This window comes from Amia ocellicauda, chromosome 7 (assembly GCF_036373705.1).
Source record: "Amia ocellicauda isolate fAmiCal2 chromosome 7, fAmiCal2.hap1, whole genome shotgun sequence".
Lineage (NCBI taxonomy): Eukaryota > Metazoa > Chordata > Actinopteri > Amiiformes > Amiidae > Amia > Amia ocellicauda.
Window position 1 is genome coordinate 47032712 of NC_089856.1, and position 15626 is coordinate 47048337.

Consider the following 15626-nt stretch of genomic DNA (forward strand, 5'->3'; position numbering starts at 1 on the left):
CATTTTATTTCAGGGCATAGTTTAGTGAATGGATGTTTGTGTTTAAAGACAAGATTGAATTTCTGTGTGTTCTTTCTTGCTTTCTTGTACTTAATTAATTTATCCATATATCACAACCCGGCAGGTTACGTTTTTATGGAGCTGGCCTGTTTCAAACTCATACAGCATCCTATATACAAAATAAAATATCTCAAAGCACTTAGCAAAAACAGAAACAACCCCACCAAAAACCACAAGTAGGAATACATTTCCATTTTCAGCTCACAAATACACTGTTTTGTGTGTGTGTGTGTGTGAGTGTGAAATGGCCTTGTTACTGGGCTGTGAATCGCGTATATTCAAAGCAAGAGGCCGGATGCTTTTGCAAGGGATGGCTGGCACCCTGTCAAACCTGAGAAGAGGAACTCCCGTCAGCACGCTCACGCAGACAGTTGCGGCTGCTGGTCCCGCGCAGGCCAGTCGCGTCTGGGAGCTGCTTATCAGACGGCACACTGCCTTCCTGTCTCGGGGATGAGAGCCATGCTGCACTTGCTGCTCCTGCTGCTGACCGGTGAGGCTGCCTGCGGGCCTGTGCCTGTACCGAGCGCTCGATCTGTGCACGTCTCTGTGCTCCTCTCTCTCCCCTCCACCATGTCTCTCTCCTTCGTTCATCCTTCCCCTTTCCTTCCATTTTTTCCTGCTGTCTATACTCCTGCACTTTTTTTTCTTTCCCTTTTCCTTTTCGAAAGAATAAAAATAATAATAATAAAATAAGTGCTCCGGTTTTGGGTGGAACAATTATATTATTTTATCCCTGCTAGATAGCACTTCTCAGTTTTATTATGCTTCTTGTGTTTTCGATTTTGTTTTCCTCCTTGCTCCCTTTCCCGTAGCCCTTGACTGTGACCTACATCTTGACAGCACTTAGCTTTTACCATCCAGGATGTAGGACCTCACTTTATTATTATTATTAATAATAATAATAATAATAATAATAATAATAATAATAATAATAATATTATTATTATTATTATTATTATTATTATTATTATTATTATTTATTTATTTATTTATTTATTTATATTTTTTATTTTTTTATTTTTTTTATTTCTTGGCAGACGCCCTTATCCAGGGCGACTTACAACACTTACTTACTGCTTGTTTAAATTGTAAATTGGAATTTGTAAAATGTATTTTGAATTGCTATATTTAGTTTAATTGAATTTATAATGATTGATGCCTTTTACTTAACTGTATTTTTTCACTTTGTTTTACACTTATGTTGTAAGTATAAGTGTAAGTATAATAATAATAATAACATAATTATGTGCAGTTTTAAAGCTATATTGGGTTTTTCGTGAAGAAATAAATATATAAATCAGACCTGTGACTCTCCCTAGCTCAGCCATGTACAGATATGAGCCAAGCAAAGGTCATGATTTCGCCACACACAACTGCTTCACTGACTTGTGTGTCTCTCATATACGTTTTAATGTATTTATTTATTCATGTACTGTATTAGTGGCATTTCCCTGCCTTCCACAGGCATTTACAATGAGTCTGCATTCAAAGGAATTACTGTGATATTATTTAATGTGTTTGCTGATCAACTGATCCCTGCTATTGGCCTGCCTTCATCCTCTCTTATTTCTCTGTTTTTTACCCATTGCCACTCATGCATTTTTCTCCTTCATTTCTGACACCTTCTGTAATTTGCTATTTTTTTCTCACACCTTTTAAAAACAAAACAAAACAAATACATATATATTTTATTCACTGCCATACAGATGAATAACTTCCATATTTGCACCAGCTTGGTTTCTGTGAATGTCTTTTACAGAAAGCTACCATATATTATTATGTATTTATGTATGTATGTATGAATGTATTTATTAGCATTTATTATCCAGGGCGACTTACAGATTACATATTAAAACAAAGTTAAGGAGACAATTGGGCTGGTAAACTTACTTATTAAACTTACTGGGCTCTTACTACAGCTAGCTGGTGGTTTACTGAGACAATTTACAATACAATTTTAAAAACTAAAAGTAAAACAAAACCCTCCCAAAAAGGGTTTCTGACAGATCACAGCTAAATGTGAGAGACAGAACAAAAATAAAAAGCTCTTTATTTGTGACAACCAATTCTTTCACTATTTATTTTCACACAGTTGTTTGCTTGTGGTTGAACTACTAAGATTGTTCCCTTTTTCTTTGTACAAGAGAAGCAGCATTGGTGGATCTGGGGTATTTAGAGGAAGGACAAGTCTTTTTGCAGAAGAGCATCAGTAGCGTTATTCTTTAGAGACTCGCCGTCCTTGCATTCACTGCTCATGGCAAAGTCTGCTCTGAAACGCACTGCCGCTGAGCTACACATAGATTCACACTGTGGTAAACTAGCAGAGCACCCTTTGAGTTGTGCAAAGCAACATACAGTGGAACTTGTTTAATCTCTGTTTGTGGTATTTCCTCTGTTGTACGATGCATGCCTGTCTGTGTGCTTTCCATTATTGCTGCTCAAACCATTTGCACCTATAACACTTTAACTTTCCACAAAGAAAAGAAAAAACAAAAACTGTGCTTGTTCTATCTTCATTACACATAGAACTGATGTAACTATGGCTATATATGTCCTGCTGTTACTGAAACTGCCCACCATCTGTTCATTAAGAGAATTATACCCCTCAGTTTTACTCTTCTTTGGACTGAAGTTGTAGATTGTGTTTTCCTGCTTGGACTGCGCTGTGTTTAAATGTGGAGATTAGGCTGCTGTATTAGATATGAACGATTATTATAAATCCTGTACTGTGAAAACAAATGCAGTCTGATGACAAGAACCAGAGCCACACCTTCACAGTTTAACAGGAGCTGTGGTTTTAGTTTTAAGCAGAAATTATTATATTTCTTAGGAGATGCTTTTATCTAGGGTAACTTACAAGTGTTACGATATATCATATTATATTTATATATAATTTCCCATTAACAGAGCTGGGCTTTTTTTTTGGATCAAGCGAAAGTACCTTGCTCTATAGTACCATCCCCCACCAGGGATTGAACCCACAGTCCTCAGAGTCCAGAGCCCTGACTGCTGCCCCCACTTTATTAGGGTGATTTGGTGCTCGGAAGGCCCTCCCTGAACATTGTGTGTCACTGTTCACCTTGGGGATTCATTTAAAGGTGACATGTTAATCAGGCTGATCTCGATGTACAACTTGATGCTGGTTCCCATTGCAGGCTGATAACTACAAAGGTTAAGCCACCGCTGGCCCAGCAGGACAAGATTGACGGGAGTTTCCTTTAAACTCCTCTTTCTTTGTTTCTTTCTCTTGACAGATGCTTGTGTCAGTGCTGAACTATACTTATATTCAAGCCCATCCGCCTTGAATCCTGGAGAACACGTCAATTTCAGCTGTACTGAACAGTCCAAGGACAAAAAGCGCAATGTCACCGAGCTTTGTTTTAACATTGTGTGCAATACAATAGTTGAACACACACAAACCAGTGCAAATTTGAATCAGTGGGATATTAGAAAGTCACAGCAAGGTTGCTACTACTGTCAGAAAGTGGGATGGACTGATAAAAGCAACTGTATTAATATCACTGTGGGTGAGTTGAGCAATTCAATTTATTTTCTTCAGGTATTTCTTGTGTAGAGTCACAGCCAAAGTAGTGTGGGCTGTTCCTCACGGTTTGCCCAGTTCCCTGCTTATGCTCAATGTTTGATCAGGGCGAACCTGCAGCTGATCCCTGCCGTCTGAGAGTGCTGCAATGACACAGTGAATTGGTATTTGCTTTCTTTCACAGTGGACCTTCAGAAGCCCCTCAACAATGCCACTGATACAGAAGTGACATGGGGCTACAGCTTCAACATCAGATACTCTAAGGATCCACAGCACCCAGATGGCAACTACTGCTTAAAACTAGTCCATCCCAATGGAATCAGTGAAATCCAAATACTAAAAGACACCAGCTCCACTTTTTTCTTTCCTTCTGCCAACTATTCCCACCATGGGAATTACAGCTGCCTCTATAATATAACCCTGTTTGATCGTACTTTCACAGAGAGAGGTAAGAAACCAACTAGGCCAGAAATGACTCGAATCTAATCACGCTGGAGGGTTAGATCTGAAGCAGGGGGTCAGTCAGGTCCCAAGAAGGTTGAAGTGTCCGGCCAGCTGGTCGCCTTTTCAAGGTGTCGTACCATGACTACAGGGCTGCTTTTTCAAACCATCAGTCATAAAGCATCTTACATTTAAAAAGTAAACATATATTCCTGTTAAAGACATTAACCAGGTTCTCTATAAGAGTCGTAACCTGAGGACCAAAAGACAAGAGAGACTGTTACAAAAGAGGGGTAGCAAGGATATTTAAAGATGTACAGTGGATCTTCCTGATCTTTCTGTCTCCGTCTCTTTCTACGCCCTTGTTATAGCTCCATAACTCAGCTCCTCCTTCGTGTTGGTCCCTTCCCACAATCCCTTGCATTCTAAAGGAGTCCGCTCCAATTGCCACTGTGCGCCCTTCTTTCAGCACACGAAAGACAGACAGATTCCAAATGCGATTCACATCACGTTACACCAAACCACAAATGTTAACCAAGAGAGTTAGCTTCGAAGTCCATTTCTCATGCTATGCTGCACTTGAAGCTCACGCCTCCTACTATCTCATCATATGCACATACAGCTCCTACTCTGGTGAAGTCAGGACTTTGCAGACTCACAGAACAGGACAGTATTAGCGATGTGCAGGGTGTGTGGTCACATCATGCTTGGATTTGAAAAGCACACCTCAAAAGACCAAAAGACAGGCCCCCTGACACAGGTGTCCGCTCTCTCTTCAAAGTCTAGGCGAGCAACGTCACCATAACCGGCTCAGGCACACAATGAACCCTGTAAGGAATGCAAACTAATGAGATATAATTAATGTCCCACAGAACCGAGAAGCGGTTTTGTCATTTTGTTTCTAAGACATTGGGTTATTTGGTAAATTAAGCAACTTCCTCACTGACAGGAAGTGTGCAGCATCTTAATGACAAATACAGCAAATACGCGATTCTGAGTAAACTGTAAAAGCACAGAACGCACATCCCGTTCAATGAAAGGAACACGATCAGAGTAATCAATGTGACATCTGACCAGGACACACCTTAACAGTGTTACAGCTGTTGTCATTTACTCCGAGAACTTATAGTACGTTACAAAGAAGAGAAAGGCTTGTGAAAAGCTTTGCTGATCCAATAATCTCTTCCAGTTGTTTGTTTTGATGGCACTCAAGGAAGCCACTTGCTGTCCCAGACTGCCACAACTCACTATAGAAAAGGTTTACAGTTTAAAATGCGGTTATTGAGGTACTGATGTTTTGCTTCCAATCTCTTCCTATAGGAAACCATTGAAAATCCATTAACTCATTATGCCTGACACTGTCCCATTGCCAATGTCAGAGACAAAACGGTGTGAGCTAGCACACTAGGTCACAGTTATTAGAGGGGTGAAAAAGACAACTGTGTTTTCATTTTTAGAGCCCATCTTTAATTTCATCATTGCTGGATCAGCGGGGGGCACTGTGTTCCTGGTTCTCCTGGGGACGGTTATCTGCCTTATCTGTAAAAAGAAGTCGACGAGCAGGAGAGATCCGGGTAAGACACCTGTAGCACAGGAGACGAAGCTCCCGGGTGCTTGCAATAGTGTGATCAACCCACGCATCCTTCTGTGTGCCACAGACTGCCTTCTGAAACACCAATACCTCCAAAAGGGATTCATTCTCAAAGATAGATTCTGTTCTCGGCCTAAAACAGTGATTATGTTCAAGTGGCAGATCTGGTTATACTCCACTTCTCAGATGTAAAGTAAAAAAACTATAGTAGTTTGAAGTGCTTCCCCATCTTTATGGGCTCAAATTAGCGCCATAAGTATCGCATTCCAAAAAAAAAATATCGCATTCAAAAAATATATATATTGTATACAAAACAAAAAAACTTGAGAGAAAGTGTTGAGATCAAAAATAAAAAAATCGAATGCAAAATTTATACAATCGATAGCAAAACTCGCCTGCAGTCCCTGCCTTTCGCCACCAGTTTCTTTGCTTTCGATTATTTTATTTTCGTTACGAGTTTTGGCGCTGTTTTGTCGTGAGGGCGGGATTTACAGGGAGGCGTGGATCCTGGGTCTCCATTGGTCCAGCAGATTTGAATGACGGTTCTTCCTGACCCAATCAGTGAGCAGGTGGGCTGGTCTGGTGATCTCTGTGTGGGACGGGAATCCACTGTCTCGGTTTCAACAGCAGCGACTCATTAAACACCCTGTATGCGCAGAGACCTGCAGTCAAGAGCTGCACAGTCACTGGATCACCGCCATTTGAGCCCAAACATACAGCACTGAAACGTGCACAGTGACATGTTTAATATCATGTTCATATTAATGTCACCTGCAGAGCACTTTCATTCAGCTGCTCAGATAACACAGCGCCAGACTGATGGAGATCACAGCCTTCAGCAAGAGGCAAATGGAGGGGCATCGTATTCAGAGCATGTGATGTGCCAGTTTATGTTTAGGTAAGAAACGCACATACATACATACATACATACATACATGCACACATACACACTATATATATATATATATGCACAGTCACCTACAAAATTACTGGCGCCATTGCTAAAGATGCGAATAAAGGCTGTATGAAATAAACACATGTAATATGTAGAAAGCGATTGTCCACAACTTTTATTAAAAGCACGCTTTGTTTATAATTAAATTCCGAGGCCATGTAGCGGCACCGCTCAGTCTATGGGTCAGTCAGTGTGACGTCAGATGTGTCGCAGTGACTGTCAGACCAGCCCACCTGCTCACTGATTGGGTCAGGAAGAGCCGTCACTCAAACCTGCTGGACCAATGGTGAGCCAGGATTCACGCCTCCCTGTAAATCCCGCCCTCACGACAAAACAGCGCCAAAACTCGTAACGAAAATAAATAAATCGAAAGCAAAGAAACTGGCGGCAAAAGCAAACATTGCAGCATCGCAAGCAAAGACAGGGACTGCAGGCGAGGTTTGCTCTCGATTTTTTTTTTTTTTTTGCTTTCGATCCTTTTTTTGTTTACAATTCTATAAATTTTGATCTCAACATCAATTTTTTCTCAAGTTTTTTTTTACAATATATATTTTTTTAATGCGATTTTTTTTTTTTGAATGCGATACTTATGGTGCTAATTTGAGCCCATAGATCTTACACTACAATCCACTACATCACTTATTAAAATGTGCTTGGTGTCTTTGAGCTACACTGGCCATATGCACATCAGTGTCGCTGAAGATAAAGTGTACAAAGGTAAAGTGCCCAGTAACAATGGTCAGCCTATACACCCTTATCAACTACCTCCAAACCTTATTGAATGCACTTTTGGCTGCTGATAAATCAAAACATGATAGGGTTCAATTCTGTAACTTGTAATTCGCAGGGAGCTCAATATTTTCATTTAGTCTAGGCCTAGAAGTGACCATGCCAACAATGGCACCTGGCTTCCAAACTTTTTAACAACTCACAACCCACACATCTCCATTGGGAAGCCACTGTGATTGCTCTGTGGCCGATTATACACACCAAAACCCCTAGATATCAATTAATCATTCTTGGCTCAAAGGCGGCAGGTAAAATCTGGAAGCAAAGGAAATAAACTCTCTCTCTCCCACAATTTGTCCCGGCAGTGCAGCTGACCACATACGCAAGCCGGCAGAATGAGGACTCGGACTCTGAGCCCGACTACGTCAACCAGTCACAGCCTGGCAGCTGGCAGGCCGCCCCTGACTACTGTAATGTCAACTTTGTTCCCGAGGAGGTTGAGGAAGACAACTACATTGACACAGAGATGATGACCATCCCCAATGTGTCTAGACAGGTGGGAGACAGTGACAGCGAGCAAGATTACGTGAACAGCGAATTTCTGGGCACAAGCAACAGGGAAAGTGTGTAACATCTACATGGGCAATGAAGTGGATTTCCAGTAGGAACCCTGACTTGTGGCGTGAGGTAGAAATTCGTGGATTGCTACATAAGGCCAAGGCAGCTCTCTGGGCAGGCTCTGCGCCTCTGAGGGTTATCATCCTGACCAGCCCAGCAAGATAAATGTATAAATACAGATATACATGTGTGCAGAACAAAAACCTGTAGGCTTCGTAGACACACCTTGAAATGGGTGCTGCTCGCTGCTCCTAACTGCAGAGTTGTCTCTGCTGCCTCTGCAATGCTTTGTGTCTGTTGGATTAGCAGTCAGGATACACCTTCCTCCTGGAAAAAGGAGATGGGATTTCCCCACCTAGAGAAAACCCACCGGAAAACCATGTCCGCTGTTCCAGTGTGTGAACAGCCTCACTGCGCCTCGTCCGTTGACATGTGCTGTTTACACACTGACCGCACACACGCAATGCTGTACTTGTGACATGTCATTGGTTATTTGTAATAAAGACGTGCACATGAAATTGTGCGTGGATGTGCTGTGTTTTATACGTGTGTCGGTGGTGGTGTTTTTATCAACGAACAAACACAATCACTTTACCAAACAGTGTCACTATGTTTTGTTACTTTTTATAGTCTCACTATTATCAGGAGATACTATTTGGGAAATGAAAATGACAGATACAGTACAAATGAAGTCTCAGACGCACAAAAGACAGACAGGACATTTTCTGGTAAAACAACAGCGGGATTTGACAATTTCTCCAGAGCTAAACTGTTCATTAGTAACTTACGTCGCCAGCCTGTCGTACGTCCTCCTTACGTAAACTAAGTGTAAATCTGTTTACACATGTAATCCGCAAATCCCATTCTTTGAAAATGTAAGGATAAATGGTACTGTCTGATCTCTACAAAGCAATACGTATCTTTCATTCCCATCACAGTTTCCAAAAACACAAGACGAAAAAGAAAAAGATGTTTCCGCCCGGTCTCGAACCGGGGACCTTTCGCGTGTTAGGCGAACGTGATAACCACTACACTACGGAAACGGGATGAGAAGAGACAGTGCGTCATCTGTCGTGTTTTATTCATTCATTCATTCATTCATTCATTCATTTATTTATTTATTTATTTATTTATTTCTCTATTTCTCTATTTCTCTATTTATCTTCAGTTTTGGCATGGATTATGTTCCCTAGAGTTGAAAATTGAAAAGGGTCTATAGCGGCCGAATCACAAAAGAGGAGCGAATTGTCCCAGCGAGTTTCCGTAGTGTAGTGGTTATCACGTTCGCCTCACACGCGAAAGGTCCCCGGTTCGAAACCGGGCGGAAACATCTTTTGTGCTCAGTTACGTCATCTTTACACACATTTCAGTCGAATTACAATCAGAACACAGTGACCCTGTCAATGTAAAGCACGTCCTCAAAAGAGTGGCATCTTAATGAGACATATATGCCTATTTTAAAGCCCTAGCAAAATTGGAGCATGACTTATAAAGCGGAGTGACTGAATAGTCACGGATTCCGTCTGTTCTGCAGACTTACAGCTGTGCAGCAGATACTGAGGCCAAGCAAAATGCCGAAACCCGGGATCGAACCAGGGACCTTTAGATCTTCAGTCTAACGCTCTCCCAACTGAGCTATTTCGGCCTCGCACACTTCCGTCATCCACCCCCTCTGTCCCGGCACAGAGGAGAGTCGTTCAGCGGCTCCTTCAGTGTATAAGGCGCATTGCATTGTTTTATCGACAGACCGGTTCTCGCTCCTCCAGCTCCCTCTTCAGCGGGGGCTCGGCTCCTCTCCGGCGCCTCTTACCACCGTCCTCTCACTGGCACTTCTCACGCCCCACGCCACGACTCCCTGGCAGTGTCAGCGATGCTGTGCCATATCTAAGATAATTAATATAATCATTACTACAAATGAATGATCAATGGTGATGTGCAGTGCCATCATTTCATACTAAATAGTTGTGTAGAATAAATCATGTTTGTTAAAGTAATGTAATAGGCTCTGTATTGTTCTGTCATATACATTAATGTATTGCATTGAATACTAGTAAACCTGCATTTTAATATCACCATGCCTGAGTTGATGACCCTTTGGAAGGGTGAAACAAATATCTCTCTTTAAGAAGCTGATGTCTGACAAGAATGCATACATGTATATGTCTTAGCTGGGATCTGTGTTTTGGGTCTAGATTCCCAATGCTAAAATAAAAAGCACAGGTTTATTAATTGATTTCTTCGATTCAAAGGGGATGTACTATCTCAAATTCATCTGTATATAGATGTACACGAATTAACCGTTTATCTCCAGAAATGGGAGGTACAGCTGTGTAGGAGGAATAAAACTGGGTGAGGAACAGCCAAACTCCGCTAACAAGGTGAGGCTGCTGAAGACAGTTTCCTGTCAAAAGTCAGACACCATGGCAAGACTGAGCACAGCAACAAGACACAAGGTAGTTCTACTGCATCAGCAAGGTCTCTCCCAGGCAGACATTTCAAGGCAGACAGGGGTTTCCAGATGTGCTGTCCAAGCTCTTTTGAAGAAGCACAAAGAAACGGGCAACGTTGAGGACCGTAGACGCAGTGGTCGGCCAAGGAAACTGACTGCAGCAGATGAGACACATCATGCTTACTTCCCTCTGCAATCAGAAGATGTCCAGCAGAGAAGTATGGTCAGAAGTGGCCTTCATGGAAGACTTGCGGCCAACTCTTGTCCATCCGCAGCGAAATCGATGTGGACCAATGAGAGCAGGGCACGGTGCGGAATTCTGCAGACGGGTTCTATATAGCGCCTCTCACAGACAATGGTTTAATAAATATGGGCAAAGCAACCTTCAGTGCCATATACAACCCCAAAGAACCATTTGTATCTAAGAGTGGCATCTTAATGAGACATATATGCCTATTTTAAAGCCCTAGCAAAATTGGAGCATGACTTATAAAGCGGAGTGACTGAATAGTCACGGATTCCGTCTGTTCTGCAGACTTACAGCTGTGCAGCAGATACTGAGGCCAAGCAAAATGCCGAAACCCGGGATCGAACCAGGGACCTTTAGATCTTCAGTCTAACGCTCTCCCAACTGAGCTATTTCGGCCTCCTGCACATTTCCTGGGGACAGATGGAAACCCAGTCCACTCCCCTAGCACAGCAGCCAGCAGCCGGCCGGGGCAGAGCAACGCGACGGAGACTTGTTCCAGGTCCTGCAGCCTCTTCTGCTCAGTTCAGTCCATTCTATACCTTCTAATCCTGTCTAAAGAATGCCGGCCTGCCAGGACGCTCTTGCCCGGCGCGGCCCGTCTCCTCTCGCCGCCGTCTCTGTGGCGCAATCGGTTAGCGCGTTCGGCTGTTAACCGAAAGGTTGGTGGTTCAAGCCCACCCAGGGACGTGTCCCGTTTTCTTTATTCCCAGGATGCAGAGATCTTCACCGACAGGGCCTGTCACTCTGCAGATATGCGTGTATGCGTGCATTGAGGATTGATAAATTATTGCAAAGCCCGTCTCTTTTTAGGCTACAATGAATGAGACATACATGCCAAATTCAAAGCCCTGTCAAAATGAGAGCATGACTTATAAACCAGAGTGAAATATTTGTTATATATGTATTATTAATGTCTTAGTTCAGGGCGACTTAAACTATATAAGCGCAATAATACAATGCAGTTCAAGTCAAAATACATTTCACAAATTGCAATTTACATGATACAGTGCAATGAATCTGATCCTCTCTGTCCTGCAAACGACTCCTTCCCAAAGACACCTTGAGTGCATAATGAAGAAAGTCCACATCCAGCCACTTCACAAACTGGCCATATTCTTACGGCCGAAGTTCAATCAATTAAGGATGTTCTCTGACGCCGAGAGGGATGACATCCATCAGCTGGCGAGACATCAGATAGCCCGCTTCAGAGAGGAGAGGGCGGCGGCGCAAGGGGCTGATCAAGCAGCCGGTGAGATTTTCTTTTACGTGTGTTGTTATTGTTGTTGTTATTATTATTATTATTATTATTATTATTAGTAGTAGTAGTAGTAGTAGTAGTAGTAGTAGTAGTAGTAGTAGTAGTATTTCACTTTATTTGCACAGGCAACCACACCAAGTCACTACCCTTGTATTAAATAGGCCTCTAAATTAATGTATTAGTCATAGCCTACTTGGCCTTGGGCTAACTAATTATGATTCATGCAGCGGCGGGCAGGTCTGTCTTGCACCTGTTGCTGCAGGCCACGCAGCAAAGAAGAGAGCGCTGGCCGAGTTTGAGGAAGAGTGGGAAAACATTGTGGAGCAGGAGGAGGAAAACAATGAAGTACAGCATTACCTGCGCCTCAATCCCAACATGGAAGGTGATGGAAGAGATGTGCTGCGCTGGTGGAAACACGAGAGCTACCGCGCCTGCGCAGACCGGCTCGCACGGTGTTAGTGTCCCCAGCAGCAGCAGCTGGAAGAGTTAGAGAAGAAACGGACTGGACTGAAAGCTCCGCTGTGGACGCTGGGCTTGTTCTCCACGATGCTCTGTAAGAGACTGTTCTTCTGCCTCTAGCCATGTTAAGACTAGGAGGCTGTCTTGTTTTAAGTTTGATTGGACTTTATTTTCATTAACTATCTGTTGGACAATATTGAACATAAGAATGGCCATGTTCTGTGGTGAAGCCTTGATTTTTGAGGTAAGGTAAGATAACCAAAACTAACCTCCTATTGGAGGGCAAAATATATTTGTCCACATTAGATCTAATTCCTTTTTTTTTGGGCAGGATATATTTAATTTATGGCCTGAAAATGTCCTATGGTGTGACAACAACATTTTCTTAAAATAAATGTATATGATGATTGTTGTTGCAATAACAAGTTTAAATATAAAATATATATGTGTAACTGTTGTTACTATGACCAAAACCTATTTTTTGCATTGTTTTAATGTAAGATAGGCCATTTAAAAAATATTATAAATTCCTATTCTATGCGTCACACCAAAGACACAAAAAAATTACACGCCCTACAGGGAAGTATAGATGGTGATTATATTATATTTCTAAGAGATTGACTTATCTTGATGCATGTGCAGGGGGTCCTCCTAAGACATGCTGACTTCCTGTTGTCCAATATTAAGTGCAGTCGGCTTAAAAATGCTTAAATGATTAACCGTCACACCATAGGACATTGATTTTGGGAAAAAAAATGGAAATTTATATTTGTTTTAATGGTGTGATATACTAGCATAGGAAACCCCTGTAGAATCAGTTTAGGATCCTTATATTGCATTTTCCATGCATGCAAGATTGAGTTTATTCAGAGTTTTTATAACTGCACACCTCCGGGGACAGTCAAACCTCAGGACATTTTGAGTATTCAGAGTGAAAAAAATTAAATATTAAATAATCCTTCTTTACTAAAAATCATTGTGTAAGTTAGTCCACAGTAAGTAGTTTTATGGAATATAAAATTAAATATGTCAACATTTTATCGCGTATCACTTATGGTGCTAGGACGTGAAAATGCCTGCGTCTTGTCTTTTGCCCATAACCCGTTCGTTCGTTTTCTCTTGTCAAAAATGCCTTTTTACTGTGGTGGTGATAATAAACATTTAAACTAACATTGTGTGATATGCTTGAAGTGTTTTATATCTATGGATTTTATTGTATGCAAGTCAAGTGTTGATTTGAGAGGCTAAATTGATCAAACGTGATCAACAATGAAAGTCATAATACTCACTCTCACTGACAGTGTGCGAGTACGTCAGGTTTCCGTATTGCAATAATAAGCACTAAGTTTCCGTAGTGTAGTGGTTATCACGTTCGCCTCACACGCGAAAGGTCCCCGGTTCGAAACCGGGCGGAAACATCTTTTTCTCTATAGAGTTTATTTCAATTTGTTTTTTTATATTCTTGGCATTGCATATCTTAGAAAACCAGATACTAGTTTGTACTTGTACTGGTGATGTTAGTTTCGTTTTTGGTTTTATGTAGTTGCTCCAACTGAAAGCATATTATCCCATAAGTTGCCCAACAGTTGCCCTCTCTCAGCTCCCCTTCCTCCAGAGCCGCTCCTTTTCATCCTTTGTTCCTAAGTGGTGGAACGACCTTCCCACAGAGGTCAGGACAGCAGGGTGACTCAAGAGTGACTTGAGTGATTACTCGACACATCTGTTCAGACTGTACTTGTAATATGACAACATATTCTCCTGAGCTCTTGAGCACTCTTGAGATTGTGCACTTTCTATAACGCTGCTTTCTAGATCTCCTATTGTTTACTGAGACATCTGCCTTGGCTCTTTTTTAGGACTTCACATCATGTCTGCAGTTGTTTCCTCTTTGATCTAGGATGTGTGCTTTGTATTTTTATTAAGTGTTCTTCTGCACTTTTGTAATTCTTAAATTGTACTTTGTATTAATGCATTATGTGAATTCTGTATTGAATTGTATTGTTTGGGGGCCCTGTAAGTTGTACTGGAGAAGGGTGTTAACTTGTGAGTTCACAGCCGTGGTTTGGCATTTATTCCCTATCAGTATCCCTGAAGAGACACGCCCCAGAAAGGATGGGGTCCTGTTTCAAGTGGCAGGAACAGTGACAATCAGAGGGAGACACTGCAGTGCGGACAGACTGAGTAAATGGACTTTCGCACAGGGAGACTGTAATTATTTCTGTTATTGTTTATATATATTAATTAGTAGTACAACATGAATACAATTACATTTAAGATTACTTGTATACATTTTACTCAATTCTAATATCTTAGAATGTGTATTGTTCGGTTATTAATAATCGCATCATTATTTTATTATATTATTTGTGGCATTTTCTTGCATAATAGTCAAATATATAGCTCTGGAAAAAATTAAGTGACCACTCCAAGTTTAGAAATCAATGTTAAGTGGTCTCTTAATTTTTTCCAGAGCTGTATCTACACCTTTTTCTGTGTAGATATTTTAATGTTACCGATGATAATATTTAAAAATGGCAAACACAAAACATCTATAAATAACAAATGTTTAGTAGACCTATTTATCAACACATAATCACATTTTAAGTGGGGAACCACATTGGGCAACTCTAATTTCAATTTATTTTAAATGACACCAAATAAGAGGAAGGCACAGCAAAGCCACACAGCTTAGTAACGGGTCATAACAGTAGGGTAAACAGAGACAGCGAGGATTTAACTCGTTGCCACATCAAATGAAAGGAAAAGACTGCGGTAGAGATTGTTTGATTTGCCAGCCAAGCAGCGCGGTACTTTCATTTCGAGCACACAGCTATGGCAACAGATACAAAATATTGATGCACTTGCAATGTACAGCAAACTGATGCAGAAGTCACCCACCTACACTCACACTGCGTGCAAGCCTCATGCGTTTGATTAATCAACATAACTGTGGGACCAGTGTAAAGCATAATTCACTCCAACTCCTTAAGCATTTTCAAAGGCTTTTGGTTTATTACTCACTTTATTAATCGTAATGCAATGGCACACCTTGCATCCTCACAAAAGCACTTTTTAAGTTTTAAGTCAGAAATACACAATTGAATGTTTATCACATTGCATTCTTCATATCCTTGAAAGTGGTGCTGTATGGCCTATATAAGCATCTGTCAGATAACTCCCAAGTGCTGTAATCACTCACAGGGGTGGTGACTGCTCAGTCCATGATCACCTTGATCCAAAATCTGCTCACAAACCAGTAATACCTGTAATACCTC

General features: G+C 41.4%; 1 protein-coding gene and 6 non-coding genes across 8 annotated transcripts; 4 read left to right on the top strand and 3 right to left on the bottom strand.

The window, feature by feature from the left end:
- Window positions 1-66: 66 nt before the first annotated feature.
- Window positions 67-8478, top strand: LOC136753688 (uncharacterized). Of its 2 annotated transcripts, XM_066709998.1 has the most exons (6): window positions 67-550; window positions 3315-3587; window positions 3786-4049; window positions 5500-5616; window positions 6411-6531; window positions 7683-7767. In XM_066709998.1, exons 1-6 carry the CDS (start codon window positions 511-513, stop codon window positions 7714-7716), a joined length of 849 nt encoding a protein of 282 aa, XP_066566095.1. In that variant the 5' UTR covers window positions 67-510; the 3' UTR covers window positions 7717-7767. The 2 variants fall into 2 exon arrangements, with proteins under 2 accessions (XP_066566095.1, XP_066566094.1); XM_066709997.1 differs by lacking the exon at window positions 6411-6531 and having other exon boundaries at window positions 7683-8478.
- A 427-nt stretch (window positions 8479-8905) lies between these two features.
- trnav-aac (transfer RNA valine (anticodon AAC)) lies at window positions 8906-8978 on the bottom strand. Its single transcript has one exon. It is a non-coding gene; the product is annotated as a tRNA-Val (tRNA).
- A 214-nt stretch (window positions 8979-9192) lies between these two features.
- Window positions 9193-9265, top strand: trnav-cac (transfer RNA valine (anticodon CAC)). Its single transcript has one exon. It is a non-coding gene; the product is annotated as a tRNA-Val (tRNA).
- Window positions 9266-9507: 242 nt separating this feature from the next.
- trnaf-gaa (transfer RNA phenylalanine (anticodon GAA)) lies at window positions 9508-9580 on the bottom strand. The gene has a single exon. It is a non-coding gene; the product is annotated as a tRNA-Phe (tRNA).
- A 1377-nt stretch (window positions 9581-10957) lies between these two features.
- trnaf-gaa (transfer RNA phenylalanine (anticodon GAA)) lies at window positions 10958-11030 on the bottom strand. Its single transcript has one exon. It is a non-coding gene; the product is annotated as a tRNA-Phe (tRNA).
- Window positions 11031-11247: 217 nt separating this feature from the next.
- On the top strand, window positions 11248-11321 carry trnan-guu (transfer RNA asparagine (anticodon GUU)). The gene has a single exon. It is a non-coding gene; the product is annotated as a tRNA-Asn (tRNA).
- A 2375-nt stretch (window positions 11322-13696) lies between these two features.
- Window positions 13697-13769, top strand: trnav-cac (transfer RNA valine (anticodon CAC)). Its single transcript has one exon. It is a non-coding gene; the product is annotated as a tRNA-Val (tRNA).
- Window positions 13770-15626: the final 1857 nt, after the last annotated feature.

What these genes read in the sequence shown, in the direction of transcription:
- LOC136753688 (XM_066709997.1), top strand. Translation starts at nt 511, where the DNA reads ATGAGAGCCATGCTGCACTTGCTGCTCCTGCTGCTGACCG. An exon ending in CTGTATTAATATCACTGTGG is followed by an intron (nt 3,588 to 3,785) that starts GTGAGTTGAGCA and finishes TTTCTTTCACAG; the next exon opens with TGGACCTTCAGAAGCCCCTC. An exon ending in GACGAGCAGGAGAGATCCGG is followed by an intron (nt 5,617 to 7,682) that starts GTAAGACACCTG and finishes TTGTCCCGGCAG; the next exon opens with TGCAGCTGACCACATACGCA.